Below are 16,499 nucleotides of genomic sequence, written 5' to 3' on the forward strand. Positions count from 1 at the left end.
CCAAATTGAAATAACGTTCATAACCTTTTACATGTTGTGTTTGTGTGTTGTAAGTTGGCTGTAGAGGTGGAATGACTGGTTCAGACCATGATGCAACTTCAGGGACAAAGGCTAATGTTGTCTTAATTGACTTCATCGAGCATCCTCCATTTCCTTTTCGTGTCTTTGGCTTAATACAGATCTGTCTATTCCTGTCATGGGCACTTAATAGCTCTGAAGGTTCTGTGGACTGCTACATTAAGAAACTGTTGCTTTGGTGGTTTTTTTGTTAATGCAACCCAAACTGTGCTTTGCTTTCATTGTTTGACTCCTTCCTGAAGTTGGGTTGGGTTGTAAGGTTATTACTTCCCTTGTTGCCCAGAGTTTGCTCTGGTGGGAATTCTGGCCTCTTTGAACCATTGCAATTCTGAGAAAGGAGATTTGTCTGAAGGATTGTGGAAGCTTCAGGAACAGAAGAAGAAGAAACTAAATAGTTCTACATTAACCTGAGGACACTTTGTGGTTTTTGAAAAATTAAAAGTCGGGGGCAGAGGGTTGGGGAAAGAAAAAGTAAGAAGTTGCTTCCCCAGCTTTGTATTGTCTGCTAGGGAAGCCTGGGAGAAGAACTAAAGGAGCATAACTAAAACTGCCACTGGTATGGCTGTGTATTTCACTGTCCTCTTACGGACAAGCTTGCAAGGATTCACTCCAGAAAAGAACTGTCCTGTACTTGACTATATTTCAATTGGATGCGTTCAGAATGAGGAATACTCTGACTCTCTGTCCTTTCTGCACATGGTGCTGTGCCCCTGCTGGAGATTCAGTGTGGCTAGGGAATCCCTGCAGATGACTAGCAAGTCTTGTGGGACTTTTACATGAGTTGAGCAAACTTGGATGTAAATCTTGCCTGGAGCAGATAAAGACTTGAAGAGTGTGCTCAGCCTTCGGAGTGGAAAGACCAGATACTGCTGACAGCGTATTAGTACGTGCTCCTGGCGTGGGGACTGGTGTCTGCAGACTCTGTGCCCTTTTGGGTTTGGAAAGAGCCTAATTTATGTAAATTAAGAAACTCTGAGTTTTACAGTCATTAATAGTCATGTGCAGACCTTAAAAAATTTTAAAAAATCATCAATCTGCTTTGTCCCAGTACGGAATGACATTGAAGTATTAGTGGTATTAGACAAGCAACCCAGGGATGTGGAAAGGCATCAAGGACTATTTCTCAAATCAGATTAGTAAACTCTCTGAAGTTGTTTGCCGTGTATCACTGCCTATTGAAATGGGCAGAGAACGTAGTGGAGCTTACAAAACCTCTATTTTGTGGGGATACGGAGTAGGAAAACGCTCTTGAATAGTAGTACTTTTGAATAGTACGTCCTGTGGTGTTGTCTATTTATTGTTGTTGAGCAGTTCTTAAGAAGGAAAAAAAATATAATTGCATTCTCAGGCAAAAGTATCAAAATTGGAGATTTAGTGAGTAAGATCTGATCCACAGGAGTAAGGCTCCTTAGTAGTGTTACTATATAGTAGTTTCTCAAGCCAAAAATGTAGCTCTGAAACCTGATTTAAATGGTACTCTTCATGTCAAAGTGTGTGGTTAGGTAGGGAATTGCACGGTTAATGTTTGTGAGCTCAAATTTGAAGCTCCAGAGTTCACACAATTTGGGAAGAGAAAACTATAATGTTGCGTAAAGGGCTCCTCTGCAAGTAATTGCTATTTACTGTCTTCACTCCAGTTCAGCAGAGTTCTTTCTCTGGGACTAAAAAGCTATACTCAAGGATCAAATTTAAGTAGCTTCTGGATTTAGTAATGCTGACATCCCCCTTTTTATTAAAAAAATATTTGCATAACTCATAATTTCTAGTGCATTCTTCAATTTTCCTATTACCTTCATTCAATACTAAATTACACAGAAATATTAGTGGGCAAATAGGATAGGAAAGAATATAGCCCCTTGCCTCAGTGCAGCTAATAGTCTTTTACCTTACCCCTTTCAGTTTTACTTGAATGCCTGTTATTCAAAATACCACCAATAGCAAGGATGTGTTTCAAATGAAGCAAATTTTCAGTGCTGAAGTGTTTTTTTCCGAATAGCTGTTAAGTTTGCTTAGCAAGCATTTCTTTTAAGAGTAGATGAGAGCAGTTTTGTGAAAGGTGGCGTTACATAATGACTTTACAAAATACTTGATTTGTAGGTTTTGACATAGACACACCAGATGACTTTGGCAGGACTTGTCTTCATGCAGCTGCAGCTGGAGGGTATGTAAAAAAGCATTCATGCTTTCGTATTTGCTGTTCTTTTCTCAATTGCTCATCATTCCTGTTCTTTTTTTATTGTTTCCTCTCTCTGCTTTTCCTGCCCTCTCCCCTTGGAATTTATGTAAACGTGAAAATAATTTCAAGATGGATTCTATCTACAACCAATAAAAATAAATTAAATATTCAGTCTAATAAGTAATTATTGGAGTGCAGTGTCCAAGTATCATCAGCCTTGCTTTAGGTATATGCTTGGGGATAACTGAATTTTATTTTAAATTCCTGTGGAGGATGATATAAATTTTAGAATTTACAGCATTCAAAGATGGCATGCCCAGCTAAGATCACTGTAGGACATGAGGTGGAAAACAGCAACTTTGGGAAATATGTTTTTACCATATCCATAAACAAAAGATCAATCTAACTAAATTAATTAATATAAGCCATAATTGAATTCCAGAGTTTAGGTGGATGAAGTAGTCAGAACTACTTGCTCCTCACTTGAGTTGTGATCCATATTGATTATTGTTATTGTATTGTAGGTTTTCTATAGCAGCTACTCAAAATTGCCTGGAAGAATTGGGTAATAAATTTCATGATACACTTTGTGGGACACAAGAACTCCATGATATTGATATTTTCATTTTTCTGTTTCAATGTTGTTTAAGTAATACTGTTAAGTGATCATTCTAAGTCAAAAGATACTTGATAGATGCATTCTTGTTGCAAATGATTATGCTTAAAATGCTATCTTTTCATATAAAACCACATGATTTGTGACACATTCCCTCATTCATCTCCAGTTTAGGAAAGTTACTAAGATAGTGTTTAAACTATAAGGAGTATTGTACATCTATTACAATGATTGTATTGTTTTGAAAATTAATTACACTAAAAAGTAAAATATTTATGTTTCAACTCATATTTGGCCTTAAAACAATTACATTAAAACTTGCTTCTGTGCTGGAATTCTGGTAGCAAAAAGCATGTGACATGCAGGTGTTACTGTTTGTTTGCTTTAAAGAATTGAAGTTTCTATTAAACTAGGTTAACATTTATGTGCTTTTATGCATGCCATTTGATGTCAATGAAATTTCTATATATGGTCTTGAAATAATTGTTATTCTTCCCTGGTTTTGGTCCTGCAATTATGAAACCTATTTTACATATAAAAATATATTTATCAAAATTTTCATATGATAGTTCAGCTCAATTAAAAACAACGTATGAGATGTGTAGCAGTTACATTTGCAGAGGCCAATATTAAGGAAATAAAATTTGTAATCACAAGTAATATTGCTTTGATTTAATAGGAATTTGGAGTGCCTAAATCTTCTGCTAAATACTGGTGCAGACTTCAACAAAAAGGACAGATTTGGGAGGTAAGACATTCTAGATTTGTATATTGTAAAGGACTTAAAATATTGCAGAAGTAGCATATTGCTGTGTGGGCAAATCTGTGTGTTCCAGTTTAAATGTTTTTTAAGATACAATGTCTCTAATAAAGTATGCTTCAGCATATGCTATCAAAAGTTACAAACATATTTTGTTTATTGTGTTTGTTAAGTAGGTGTTGAGTCTTGTGTTTAAAGACTGAGTTCTATATTCAACTGTAATTTTTATGAGCCTCTTCTGCTTATAACATGGATCTAATGAGTATAAATTGCTCTCATCCAAGGACATTAGTGATTTTTTCCAAATAATGTATTAGGCAAACCTATCAATCTGTTGCTATTTTTAAGCTTTTTTTATTTAAAAAAAATATCTGTTACTATAATTGCTTCACTTTTTCCTTTCATTATGTCCATCTCTTTCTGTTTCCTTGTTTGTGCTCTGAACTATTTTGGAATGACATTAATTTCTATTTTTAGTATAGGATTGTTTAAGTTTAGATGGCACGATCAGTACTTGCGTAAAATCTCACATCTCATAATGGAAAACATGATTTTCCAGGATGTGAACAGCAGGAGTAGGGCTTGAGGAGAATGGTATGGATCCAAAGTTGCATCTTGCTTTAAATTCCACTTCCATTCTTTCCTGAGAAAGGAAGAACTAATTGTCACAACTTTTATTATTGAAAGTTGTTTTTTTGTTGTTTTATTTTGTTTTTTGCTTTTAATGTGCATGTTATATAAAGCAATTGTTTCAGGAGAGGTAAAAGATTAAAATAGTTAAAGATGGAGAGAAATGGGGAAAAAGTAATTTTAAGGGAGAGGGAAGAAGTAGAAGACTTTGAAGTGCTTGACTGTCTCCTCAAAATTGAGATATTTATACTACCAGTCTCTTTTTAAAAATAGAAAATGGAATTCTGAGTCATCTTGGTGGTTTTGAAATTTTATCCAAACTGGTTTATTTAGAGAATTGTTTATGTATTTGAAGCTGGAATAAGATTCCCCTGAACTTATACATTACTATTAATATTTCACAGTTTTGTTATAAGAAGACAACGGAAAATTTTTTAGAACTTTTCTTTTAACAGTACTTCTGCTGTGTTAATATATAATGCTTGCCTGTCTCGGACAAAATTCTTACCTGTTTGTTGAAAACATCAACTTGTTAATTGTATTTTATTTTGACCTTGTTCAGTTGCTGTGCAGTTCTTAGATTTGTCCATGTTTTTCCATATAGCTTGAAATTACTTAACTAAAAATAATATTTCTAAGGTGATCTTGATTTTCATCTACACGTTTTCATGAGAAAATTAATATAAAGCTTTCCTTAATGCAAATTGGGCATATTTTGGCTGGCAAATAGATCCCCTAGATATTGTTCTGCATTATTAAATGGCCCCATTTTTAAATACTGTAATGATGCATTCCTCACCACAAATACTTGTTAAAAAAAAATGTAAGGAGGATTTAAATTTCATTTTATTTTGCTTTTTTCTGTCTCTATAATATTATTTTGCTGTTATTTACCATTGTACTTTTCATTTAAATGTGTACTAAAGAACTCCACTCCATTATGCTGCTGCCAATTGTAATTATCAGTGCCTGTTTGCCCTTGTGGGATCTGGAGCTAGTGTGAATGACCTCGATGAGAGGGGTTGCACACCCCTGCACTATGCAGCTGCATCAGACACAGACGGAAAGTAAGTGCCGTGCTTTGTACTAAAGCCTTTCTCCTTAGGAACGTTTGAGCTGTGAATTTTCATGTCTATATTCCGCCTTCAGATTTGCCAAATGCATTTATTTTTAATATTCTTAAAGATTCAACTTGACAGTAGGTTGTTCATTGTATAGAAAATGCTTTATGTAACGAATACTCCTGAGAAAAATGAGCAATAGTAAAATGTATTGTAATTTTTTCATTATGTCCTAAAATGCAGATATCCTAATCTGGGAATTCATTGGGAATAGAGTCTTTAATCCCACTTGCTGTGTACTGGTTGCATAAATATTGTTTGTGGGTGTTACTATGACAGTTGTGAGGGGTAGGGTCATTTTGCTTTAAAAATCAAATTCTGATGAAGGATGGTATGTTTCATGGAGGGTTCCTAATGTTGCCCAAAAATCTGTGTAGTTAGTCAGAAGTACACGGTAAAACTAGAGTGGGAGTTGCATACAGCAGGCCTACATCAGGGTAGAAATTAACTTGACATTTCAATCCAAGATGCTTTATCCACTTGGTGTTTGATTAAACTGTTCCTGTTCAGCATTACAACTCTTTATCTCATTAGTGTAATTTTTTGTGAAGTAGTGACACTTTTATTAATGAAACACACCCAGAGACTTTCATGCACCCATCAATGTCTCTTGCATGTGTTTATTTGGTAACCAATGGCGATATTTTACAGAGTTATTAATGACTTAAATGCAAAGCTTATATAGATATCACAAAATTGATGAGGTTCCTTAAGTTCCAGACATTGTATATACTGAAGAGACTTGAGACGAGTCCCACCTGGGTGTGGGGGGGACACACACTTCCAGATGCAGGTGGAAACGAGCTGGGGTGCAGGGTCACCTTTCAGATGCCACCAGTGCCCCTTTCACTGGAAGAGTCCTGCTTAGTGCCACATCACCTTGTTTAATACAGCACCTTTCACAAGGTGAAGTAGCAACAGGAAGGAATTGGCATAGAACTTAAGGGTTGGCTTTTGAAGGATAAATAAAGAATACTTTCGTGGCCATTTAACTAATATTTAAAGTACATGCCTTTCTTACGTACAGCCAAATTGCAAAATTAAATTGTCTGCTGCTTTTCAGATATGCTTTCAGCTCCTGCTGGGGTTGACTGAGGGAATGTTACTTTAATTGCCCTCTTACAAGTTGAGCTGGGGTTAATTTTAGCTTCATGGCTGCTCTGAAAACCTCTAAACTATAATGGTTCTTCAGATGACATCGTTTTGCCATCTGTCTTATAAAAGGCACGAGCAAGAATGATGATGGTAACACTGCAGAGCTTTGGGAGGTAACTCAAAGAATCAGCTCTGGACCCCACACGATATTTCCCCTCTGATTAGCAGTTGGCTCTCGGGAAGACAGGCTGCAGAGCAGAATGGCCCGAGGAGAAGCTTTTTATATTGATGCAGCAAGATGATTAGTAACAGCTGGAAACCCTGTACTGCTCAGCTCATATTCAAAATAGGAATGAAGCTAAAAATGATTACTGGGTTGGAATATGAAGCCTGGGAAAGAAATGTCAGGAAATTATCTACATAGAAACTCCAAAGATATTTATATGCATTTTTATTGTCTTTGTTCAGACATCTTTAAAGACAGATTTTTAGGGACAAGGATGTTTTTGTTGAAAATTATTTTCCGGTTTGTTCCTGTTTGGAAGCAATTCTTTTGTATCTTTAACAAATGCTTCTGACCTGGAACACACACCAGTAAAGCCTCATCTTGACAAGACTAGAGAGAGACATGATCACAGAGTGAGATAAACTAAGCAGCATCTTAGGGGATAAAAAACCCACACTCTTTCTATGTTAGAATTATTTAATAGACAGTACACCAATAAATAACTCAGAAATAAATTTAATTTATCTGGCCTTTCAGAAAGTCTGAATAATCTCCTTTTAAAGAGGCCTGCTGAGGACAGTTTAGTATGCAAAAGATACAAAGTTAATCTCTTTCCTGGGTGAGAAGAAACAGCAAAAATAATAATCTTATTTGCATTGGAAAGAATGGGTACTCAGGGATTTTTAGCAGACTTTCCTTCCTCCAGTATATTTAGTGTATTGTGGTTTTTTGTGAGCACACAAATATAGAAAGTACACAAGTATAGAAATTAAGATAGCCAAGGCCAGTGATGTTTAACATTTATTAATGAGCCATGAATGTTAATACAAAATCATTCATTAAAATTAACAAAGAAAGTTAGGCGATTGGACAAATAAAATGTAAGGACACTAATTCTTGTTCAAGAGGACAAATTGACTTGTCTTTTGACTTGTTTCAGAAATCTCATCCCCTTTCAATTCAGATAAAAACATACAAGCATGGTTGCCATTACTGAAATCCAGGCATTTGTTTACTGGGCAAATAAAACCTGCATTAGTTGGGTAAAAAAACCATAGATATTCTTTACAGGTAGCTTTTATTAGGTATGTTGGACTTGTAAAGTTACTTACATCTTGTGTTTCATATATTATTCTTTAAAAGTAGAAAAATTTTACCTTTTTCACTTCCCACCTAAGTCCTTTTCTCCTTCATGCTGGGCACGAAATGATGAAAGTGAGCATGTTCCTTGGTATTGCTCCTCCTCTTCTCCACTTTGCGATGAGACAGAGTACTTTGTCATTAGACATTTCCTTGTTCATAGTTTTTCCTGCAGCTTTTTGACCCTTTCGTCTTCACTCACCTGGTTTGTTACTTTCAAGGCAGATGTCAGGCCTTCACTGGAGCACGTGGCTGTTGTTGCACAGGAGGTTTTGGGGCCCTGACCCAGTAGAGCTGTCTTACTCCTGCTGAAACATTTCCGTTTCATCACAGCTGGTACTGGGTCATCATTCAGATGATGAACTCGCTCTGTTCCATCTGCTGGCTCTGGGCCCTTTCTTGAAGGAACTCAGGAAGAGTTCTGATGTTGCAGGATCACGCTGCCTTCCCTCACGCAGCTTTTGTAGGATTCCTGCCTGTATTTTTCTCCCAAGGTTTGAATATTCTCCAGGGTTTTGAATGATCAAGTTTCTACTCTTAATGGCATTGATCAGGGTCATGTTAGGGTTCCTGCCTCTCCAATCTAAACTCACTATACCCTACAGCAAGTTTTTCCACAGCATAGTCATATCATACAACTGCAAACGTTAACATGAACTTTCTACCAAACAATTTTCTATGAGACAAATGGGAACTAAAACCCTCATATTATCAGTGTATCCAACTGGCCCATTTGTCACTACTGGTAATCTGTGAGGCCTTCAGATAAACTCTTCTAAGGAAGAAAGGTTCCAAGCTGGATTTAACAAGACAATATACTTTTTTAGCTTCACGTGCATTTTATTTAACTGATAAAGAAGAAATATTTTTTAATCCCAGAGAGAGGAAGGGATGGTGACCTGCTGCACACTTCAGAAAAACTAAATGGCGTCACCAGCAAGTGGAAGGTCTTGCTACTGACTTTGCAAAATGTTGCGGAAATGATAGACAATAGAAAATTATGAATAAGTGGGATTACTGGTAGGAATGGTTTAGCGTGCATGCATGGAGTCTCTCAAAAGCAGAAACATAGGCAGAGGAAGCTGACCTTAATACCTTGGTTTTCATCTTCTTGGCTGAGTTTCTGTGGTTGAAACTGCGCTGATTGTGTTCTGCCTTACAGCTTTGCGTAATGAAAGTTCGGAATGGTGGGGTATATGCCAACAACTAAGTGTGTTTACTGTATAAATGAATCAATAAATTAGTGTCTGGTAGGGGAAGTGTATGTGTGTGTGACTCTTGGATACGTACCATGAAGAACTTGGCTGTTGGTTCTCTTCCTTCTAAGTACAGAAGAATATGCTGATACAGAAAAACATATGAAAATAGTTACCTTTGTTAATACAAATGATTAGTGTAGTTGTATGAACTAGGAGGAAATTACCATGAAATACTAGTTTTAACCAAGTCAGATAATTCAGAGGATGAGGAATATCTGCAGAGAAGGACTTTTTTGAATTTTGGAAGGTTTGTGATTGACCTAACACTCGGTGTAATGAGTTAGGTGTTCTCTAGTCCTAGCAAATATTGTACATTAAGTCAGTGTTGCTGTGTGCTGTACTCTATTTTCCAATTGAGTTGGAACAATTTATCACTTAGCGTAAAGTTGCAATTCAACATTCAGATCCATGGCTGCGTATGTCAATTTAAATAGGTGCCTGGAATACTTGCTAAGAAACGATGCCAATCCGGGGATCCGGGACAAACAAGGATACAACGCCGTGCATTATTCAGCTGCTTATGGCCATCGCTTGTGTCTTGAACTGGTAAGAAAACTCATCACAGGTAAAAGCTGTAAGAGCTGCTCTTGCAGAGTGTGATGCAGAGGCCAGAGGATTCCTCTGCCCTGGTTCTTCCTCTATGAGCTACATCAATACTGGTTTCAGCCCCTGTGAGGATAAATATTTAAGCACTTGGTTACTCTTAAAATAAAGGCAAGGTGAGGAGCCAAGATGCTACTTAATGGTTTAAAAAGATAATATATTCTAAGATATGAGTTTTGTTTTCTTTCTCGACTTGGAATACACTGCTAAATTTTTTCCTGACAGCTGAAATAAAATAACCACAGGTTATCCCACTGTTAAGAAAATTCATAAATGTAATATGGAGGAAATTAAAATGTAGGGAAAACCTGTAACATAAGGGTAGCTTTTAAAACAGTTTACAATAGTTCACGTAGTTACAGTAACTAACAACCACATAACAGAGCTGTAGATAATAAAGCCTCGGGTAGTTTTTTATTAATCCCTTTGCAGAAATATGTATGATATTTGATATGCTAATTTTATCTTCTCTGTGTTATACAACTTAGTATTTTTATACAAATTATACTTTTATATTCAAATGTATTCAAACATGAATTCTGAATGTTTTTAATTGCAGATTGCAAGCGAAACGCCTCTAGATGTTGTAAGTGTATATTATTTCTCACTGTTAAAGTATTACTGCACAGCAAAAGGGAACATGTAATTTTAAAAATACTGCTTACTTTTAGACTTATTCAACCATTTCTTCAACACATAGATGTATTATTTAATTTCAATTGCAATTTAGATTTAATTGCAATTCAGAATTTTTAAATGGAAAATAATTTTTTAAGCCTTTTTTTTTTTACTTAAACATTTGTATGACCATGTTAAAGTGTGATAATGAAAATTTAGTGATCTGAATATATTTGGTGTTCTTCAAATGCTTTGAATGTTTTAATTCTGCTAGTGTACTAAATTAATTCTGGGTCTTTTTCAACACCATAATTAAAACTTTAAAATACATCTGAAAGGAACAAATAGAAATGTATACACATAGATATCTTAATCCTATTCTATAATGCTTATGCCTTTTTTTGGTCCATTTCTTCTCATTGGGAAATGGTTTTCAATTCTGAGAAGTCAGTTCTGTCCTCTGGCTTTTTATATTGTCTTTTTGCTGACTTTTCACCTAATCAAAATGCTTACTTGTTTGGTTTGGTGGTGGGTTTTGTCTTACTACAGCTGTTCTCACCTGTCCTTGTCTTCCCTTTGTATGCATTTCATCTATATTATTTCATATGGCTGCTTCAGGAAAGATAATAATTAGTTTCTGATTTAATTATTTCATTGTCATGCAGAATTAAACAACTGTGCTTGGGAGATGAATGTGGGGGAGGGTTTGCAGTCATTGCAATTCAAACTCTTTGAAGGGTTGAAGGAGATCTAGAATCCCTAAGGAAACTGTAATTCTATATTATTCTTTCTATTTTTCTTCCATTTTTTCTTTTTTTTTTTTCCAAACTGTATACTGAAAATTGTAGCAATTAGTGCTGAATGTAATTGCAGGTGAGGGGGTTTTTGCACTCACTCTGACTTTCTCTCCTCCGCTAAGCTAATGGAAACATCAGGTACTGACATGCTGAATGATTCGGACAACAGAGCACCTATAAGTCCACTGCATTTAGCTGTAAGTATTTAGCTCTGTAGTGATGATAGCTCATCTCATTGCAAACAGTTGTTGACATGGGTTTATTCAGTTTGGATTTTTTTAAAAAGATCAGTAACAATAAATGAAATGTAAAAATATGTACCAATATTTCTGAATGACATATACAGGGTGACTCTTGCATTTCACTTAAAACTTGCATCATGAAGAGCTTTCATTTGGAATCCTCTAATTAAGTTTTATGTTTTAATATATACTAATGAAATTTTTAGAAGAATTCTGTAAGTAACAGTGACTTTTTTTATATCATCATCATCGTTTAGCATGAGAAATGTTTGTCCTTAGCACCTTAAGAAAGATTTGCACAAAGATTAGTGTAGGAGAGGACCTGATGAAACTGTCCATACAAATATACTCAAAAAACAGAGTAACCAGCTCAATATGTAGCCTTTATCTTTTCACGGGACTTCAAGCAATTGAAAAACCACAATGTACTTTTGTAAAATAGCATGTCTCATGCAGTGTGTATATATATATACATATATACATATGGCCAAAGTACAAAGTAATCTTTAATACTGGTAAATGAAAGCAGTTAGAAGAGACTGTTCCTGTAAATGAGTTTTGTCTGGAGGCAGAGGTTACGTATCCATGAGTATACTTTTAGAATTTATTATGGAAATTATAAAATCATAGTTGTAGGTGTTTATTTTCACTGCTAACTTTGACACTTTGTCTTGACACATACCTACAGAGTATTCTCTGTGCTTTTTTTTTTATCCTCCTGTATCCATTCTGATTTATTTTAGAAAACTATTAGGAATTTGTTAAGTTTGTCTATGTTCCTCACTTGAAATCTGAGGGTGATGTAACTATAACATAAAGCAATGAAATATGCAGTATTCAAAATACTGGTAGTTGTACAGACTGGAGACAGACCATTTTCTGAAAGTAGTTTCAGTTACTGATGGAAAGGATAAAATGGAAAAAAATGCACCAACCTTCTTGCTGAAATTGTGGGGTTTGTTTAAATTGGTCATAACTGTTGTAGCTATCTTCACAGTTTCATTTATGTAATCCTGGTAAGAAAGGGAATGTGAAGGACGGGCAAACTGAAGAATTTTCTTACTCTTGTAGGCCTATCACGGCCACCATCAAGCTCTGGAAGTGCTGGTACAGTCACTGCTGGACCTTGATGTGAGGAATAATAACGGAAGGACGCCACTGGATCTAGCTGCCTTCAAGGGACACGTGGAATGTGTAGATGTGCTCATTAATCAGGGAGCATCAATCTTGGTGAAAGATTATGTTGTAAAGAGGACCCCGATCCATGCTGCAGGTGTGTGCTAACCACTAACCTCTAAAATTTGGGCCTTTGAAGTGGGTCATCTTCATGTTTAGAAGTCTCTGTCGTTCATGATCTAAGAAATGCTGTTTAGGAATAGACTTTTAAGGTATATGCTGTGCTGGGAAAGGTGTAACAAAGCAGTTGTGGGTAGAAACCAATAGAACCCAATAATAAATCCTTTTGGCTCAGGGAGCACGGTTGCACAGCCCTCTCTGGAAGGGTGCCTTGTCCTTGGCCATTCAGCGAGGCTGCCTGCGCCGACAGCCCTCAGTGATGTCTTCCTCTTTCTCTCCTCGTCTTTCACGCAGCCCAAACTGTAGACCCAAATTTAGATACATGAATCTTAATCGCCTGTCTTGGCAGTAAAATACTTCTAAAAATGACTGGAGTCTTGGAGAATTTTGTCAGTTTGAGAAGAGAGATAAAAACTATCCTTTAGGTTTTTTCCAAGGATTTAAATGACACCTGAGTGTTTTCAAAGTAACAGCAATCCTTTGCAATATTTTCTTGCTGCATTTCCTAAAAACTTAAATAAACCTGCCTTTCTCAAAGTCTAGCATTCATACTGTAGTCTTATTTTTTTCTCTCTTTGCAAATTGTTTTATTTAAATTGACAGGTATAGTTATGGTGTTACAGAAATGCTGCAGTAAAAAGAGCATTATGTACAAAACTTCGTTATTCTAACTACTTCATTTGTTGTCCATGAGCAAATGCTGTATTCTTCTATTTGATTTAGCTTCTCCTAACTTCTGTTAGCATTTCTTTCAGCTAGAGAAGCATGAATTGTCACTGTTCTCATGTTGGTTGGTTATTACTTCTATGTATTATTTCCTTCCCTCTTTCTGAATGTGATTTCAGTTATTTCACGACACTGCACATGCTACACTTGCTAACCAAATCTGTGTGTCATTGGCTAGGTGTGTCTCTACCTGTGCCTTAACCAAGCAAAAGTTATGCTTATTACTATATTTAGTTATTCTTTCTTGTGGATGTCATATAAGGATATATTCTAATCATTTTTAATCTGTGCAACCTCATTTATATATAAAAAAATAAATCCCTGTTGGCAGTTGGAATCAATTATTTGTAATACTATGTAGTTGAGAGTGCCTGATTTCTGAAATAAATTACTAGTGTTTATATTTTTTGTTTTTCATTCAAGTTATAACAATGGTAAAGCTGTACAGTGGGTTCCAAAGCTAAGGGGCTTTAGTCTGAGCAGATTACTGTTCTGTTTGAGCTGCATACTCAAGGGCAATTAATATAAAACTCATATTTTTATATGATGTTTTACAGCTACGAATGGTCACTCAGAATGTTTGCGGCTATTGATAGGAAATGCAGAACCACAGAATGCAGTGGACATTCAGGATGGAAATGGACAGTGAGTTTAAACGATACATTTTCTGTTTTTCATGCGTTATTGCATTTTATAAAAGGAAAACCTACATATTTTACATGGATGATTTTTAATTCAAAGAGAGATGATATTTGAACTAGGACAAATGTAACCATATATTTTGCAATAACCATAATGTTGGCAGTGAAAAAATGTTCCTGTTCCGTTGGGAGGAAACTAAAATGTGTCTACTTGCCCAGATGCTGAAAAAATGGATTCTAGTAACTTAATTGGGACTTCTGAATTAGGGGATATTGATTTATTTTCTTGAGTCTAAAAAGCAAATGTTAGTGACATTCTGGGAGTCAAGGTAGTGTTAGAGAAGGTCATTGATGTCAATTTTGAAAGAGAGTAGCTGTTGCATTTCAGCTGAGTGCTGGTCTGTTAAGTTTCCGTGTAGATTACACTGTGTTTCACTCTCTCCTTAGGACTCCTTTGATGCTGTCAGTTCTCAATGGGCACACCGACTGCGTTTATTCACTCCTTAACAAAGGAGCAAATGTAGATGCCAAAGATAAGTGGGGAAGGACGGCATTGCACAGAGGGGTAAGAGAATATTCCTTTCCAGTTTCAAGTTTTATACATATTAATTTCAAATACTGATTTAATATGTAGTGTTAATTAATTTCTTATTATTCTTATCTTGCCATTCTTAGTTTTTAATTGTATTTTTAGTTGCTTTCAAAAGGCTAGCTTTTGCCTGTTTCCTATGTACCCTCAGAATTCTTTTGGGCTTCCAGAGTCTCTTAATCTTGCTGTGTAGTGTTGACTGGAGAGGTCCCAGAGTACAGCTTTTTGTTATGTGCTGGGGGTGGTGTTAATGGGAGGAAGAAAAGCGTGATGCATGCCATATGCCAAATATTTTTTTTCATAGTCTCTGCCAGATAAGACAATTGAACGATCCCTAGAGATCAGCAGTTCATTCAGTGTTATTCCAAGAAATTATTCTGTCATCAATATTATAATACATTGCTACAGAGTAGCTATTTCCAGGAATAAAAATAATGTGTGTTTATTTGGTTATTACTTAAAAATGTAAGAAATTGCTTGAAGTTTCCTTGCTTTAGTTATGCACCTTGGCTTATATGAATATTTGCAAACTTACTATTTCCTGTTTTTCTCTCCCAGGCAGTGACGGGGCATGAGGAATGTGTGGAAGCGTTGCTTCAACATGGTGCTAAGTCCTTACTGAGAGACTGTAGGGGACGAACCCCTATACACTTGTCAGCTGCATGTGGACATATAGGTGTTCTTGGGGCTCTCCTGCAGTCAGCTACGTCTGTGGATGCAGTACCCGCCATAGCAGACAATCACGGCTACACCTCACTGCATTGGGCCTGCTATAATGGTAAAACACATTAAAGTTAACATACGGGTCTGGATGTATTTGTTGATACTGAGATTCACGTTACTACTTATAAAGGCAACATATAAGGCCTGTCTGCTTTCAATTCATGTTAGTCAGTATGTCATTACACCCGATATTTTGAGGGGGAATGCATTAACATCTATACATAATATGAAGTGTTTACTTTTGTACTACACTTCTGTTAAAGTGTCTTCTTAATTTTATGCCTCGAGGAGCCTTTCAAGAAATTCGGCGTAGTACCTGTGAATAGAAATGTGCCACACATCCCAAAAAAATAATGTGGGAGGAATGGTTTCAGATCAAATCTTTTTTTAAGACTTGCTTCAAATCAACCTTGATAGGCATAAGAAGCTAAAGTATATAAAAGTGATTCAATAAGAATTTATTTTTTCTTTGCTGATACTTTTCTTGGATTTGGGGGTAAGGGAGGCCTTAAAAGGTAGGAAAATTATTCAGCTCCTTTGCTCAAGATTTTGATCCCTGAGGTCATTTCCGACATAGTAGAGGTTCTCATTTTCACCTCTGAGTCACATGATAAAGGTCAAGAGGTAAGGGGTTAGAGCTTCATTTTACCAGTTATTTTAAGTAAATAGCTAACTAGACTCTTCACAGCTGAAGCAACCCAGTAATACACCGATAATTTGAACTAGAATAACATCTCTTTATCACATTGATAAAAGCAAACTCTTCCAGCTTGGTCCGTTTTCAGAGTGACCACAGAGTCTGAATCAACCAGAACTGAAATATGCTTGATTTGTAGAATGAAAATTTTTCAGGACTTGTGGAAATACAAATCTTCAGAGATTGGTAAATGTTGAACTAAGGTTCTCTGCGTGTATGCATCGAAGATCAAACAGGTAGTTACAATGGTTAGCTACCTGTACAGCAGCAGGCTACAGAGTTCTGAGAATAATAATATGATAAGTTGAAGGTGTTCTTTTTAAGCTTTGTTATGACTATCAACTTGGGTTTTGATTTGGATTTAGCAAGACAGTGGAATAAAAATAACCCTCAAATGATGGAGACATTTTCATGTAGACTAAATGGTGAATGTACAGAAGAGTTTGAAACCTGGGGGTGTAAAGAA

At 36.0% G+C, this 16,499-nt stretch overlaps 1 protein-coding gene across 1 annotated transcript in view; it reads left to right on the forward strand.

The window, feature by feature from the left end:
- The window catches only part of ANKRD28 (ankyrin repeat domain 28), a 72,266-nt gene that overhangs the window by 47,550 nt on the left and 8,217 nt on the right, over positions 1-16,499 (forward strand). The window contains exons 12-21 of the mRNA XM_014937708.1: positions 2,176-2,239; positions 3,550-3,618; positions 5,187-5,327; positions 9,536-9,647; positions 10,264-10,290; positions 11,242-11,316; positions 12,433-12,634; positions 13,941-14,028; positions 14,472-14,589; positions 15,172-15,391. Of these exons, the coding sequence (XP_014793194.1) occupies positions 2,176-2,239; positions 3,550-3,618; positions 5,187-5,327; positions 9,536-9,647; positions 10,264-10,290; positions 11,242-11,316; positions 12,433-12,634; positions 13,941-14,028; positions 14,472-14,589; positions 15,172-15,391 (1,116 nt within the window). The remainder of the gene's footprint in view (positions 1-2,175; positions 2,240-3,549; positions 3,619-5,186; positions 5,328-9,535; positions 9,648-10,263; positions 10,291-11,241; positions 11,317-12,432; positions 12,635-13,940; positions 14,029-14,471; positions 14,590-15,171; positions 15,392-16,499) is intronic.

This window comes from Calidris pugnax, unplaced genomic scaffold (assembly GCF_001431845.1).
Source record: "Calidris pugnax isolate Ruff unplaced genomic scaffold, ASM143184v1 scaffold11, whole genome shotgun sequence".
Classification (NCBI taxonomy): Eukaryota; Metazoa; Chordata; class Aves; order Charadriiformes; family Scolopacidae; genus Calidris; species Calidris pugnax.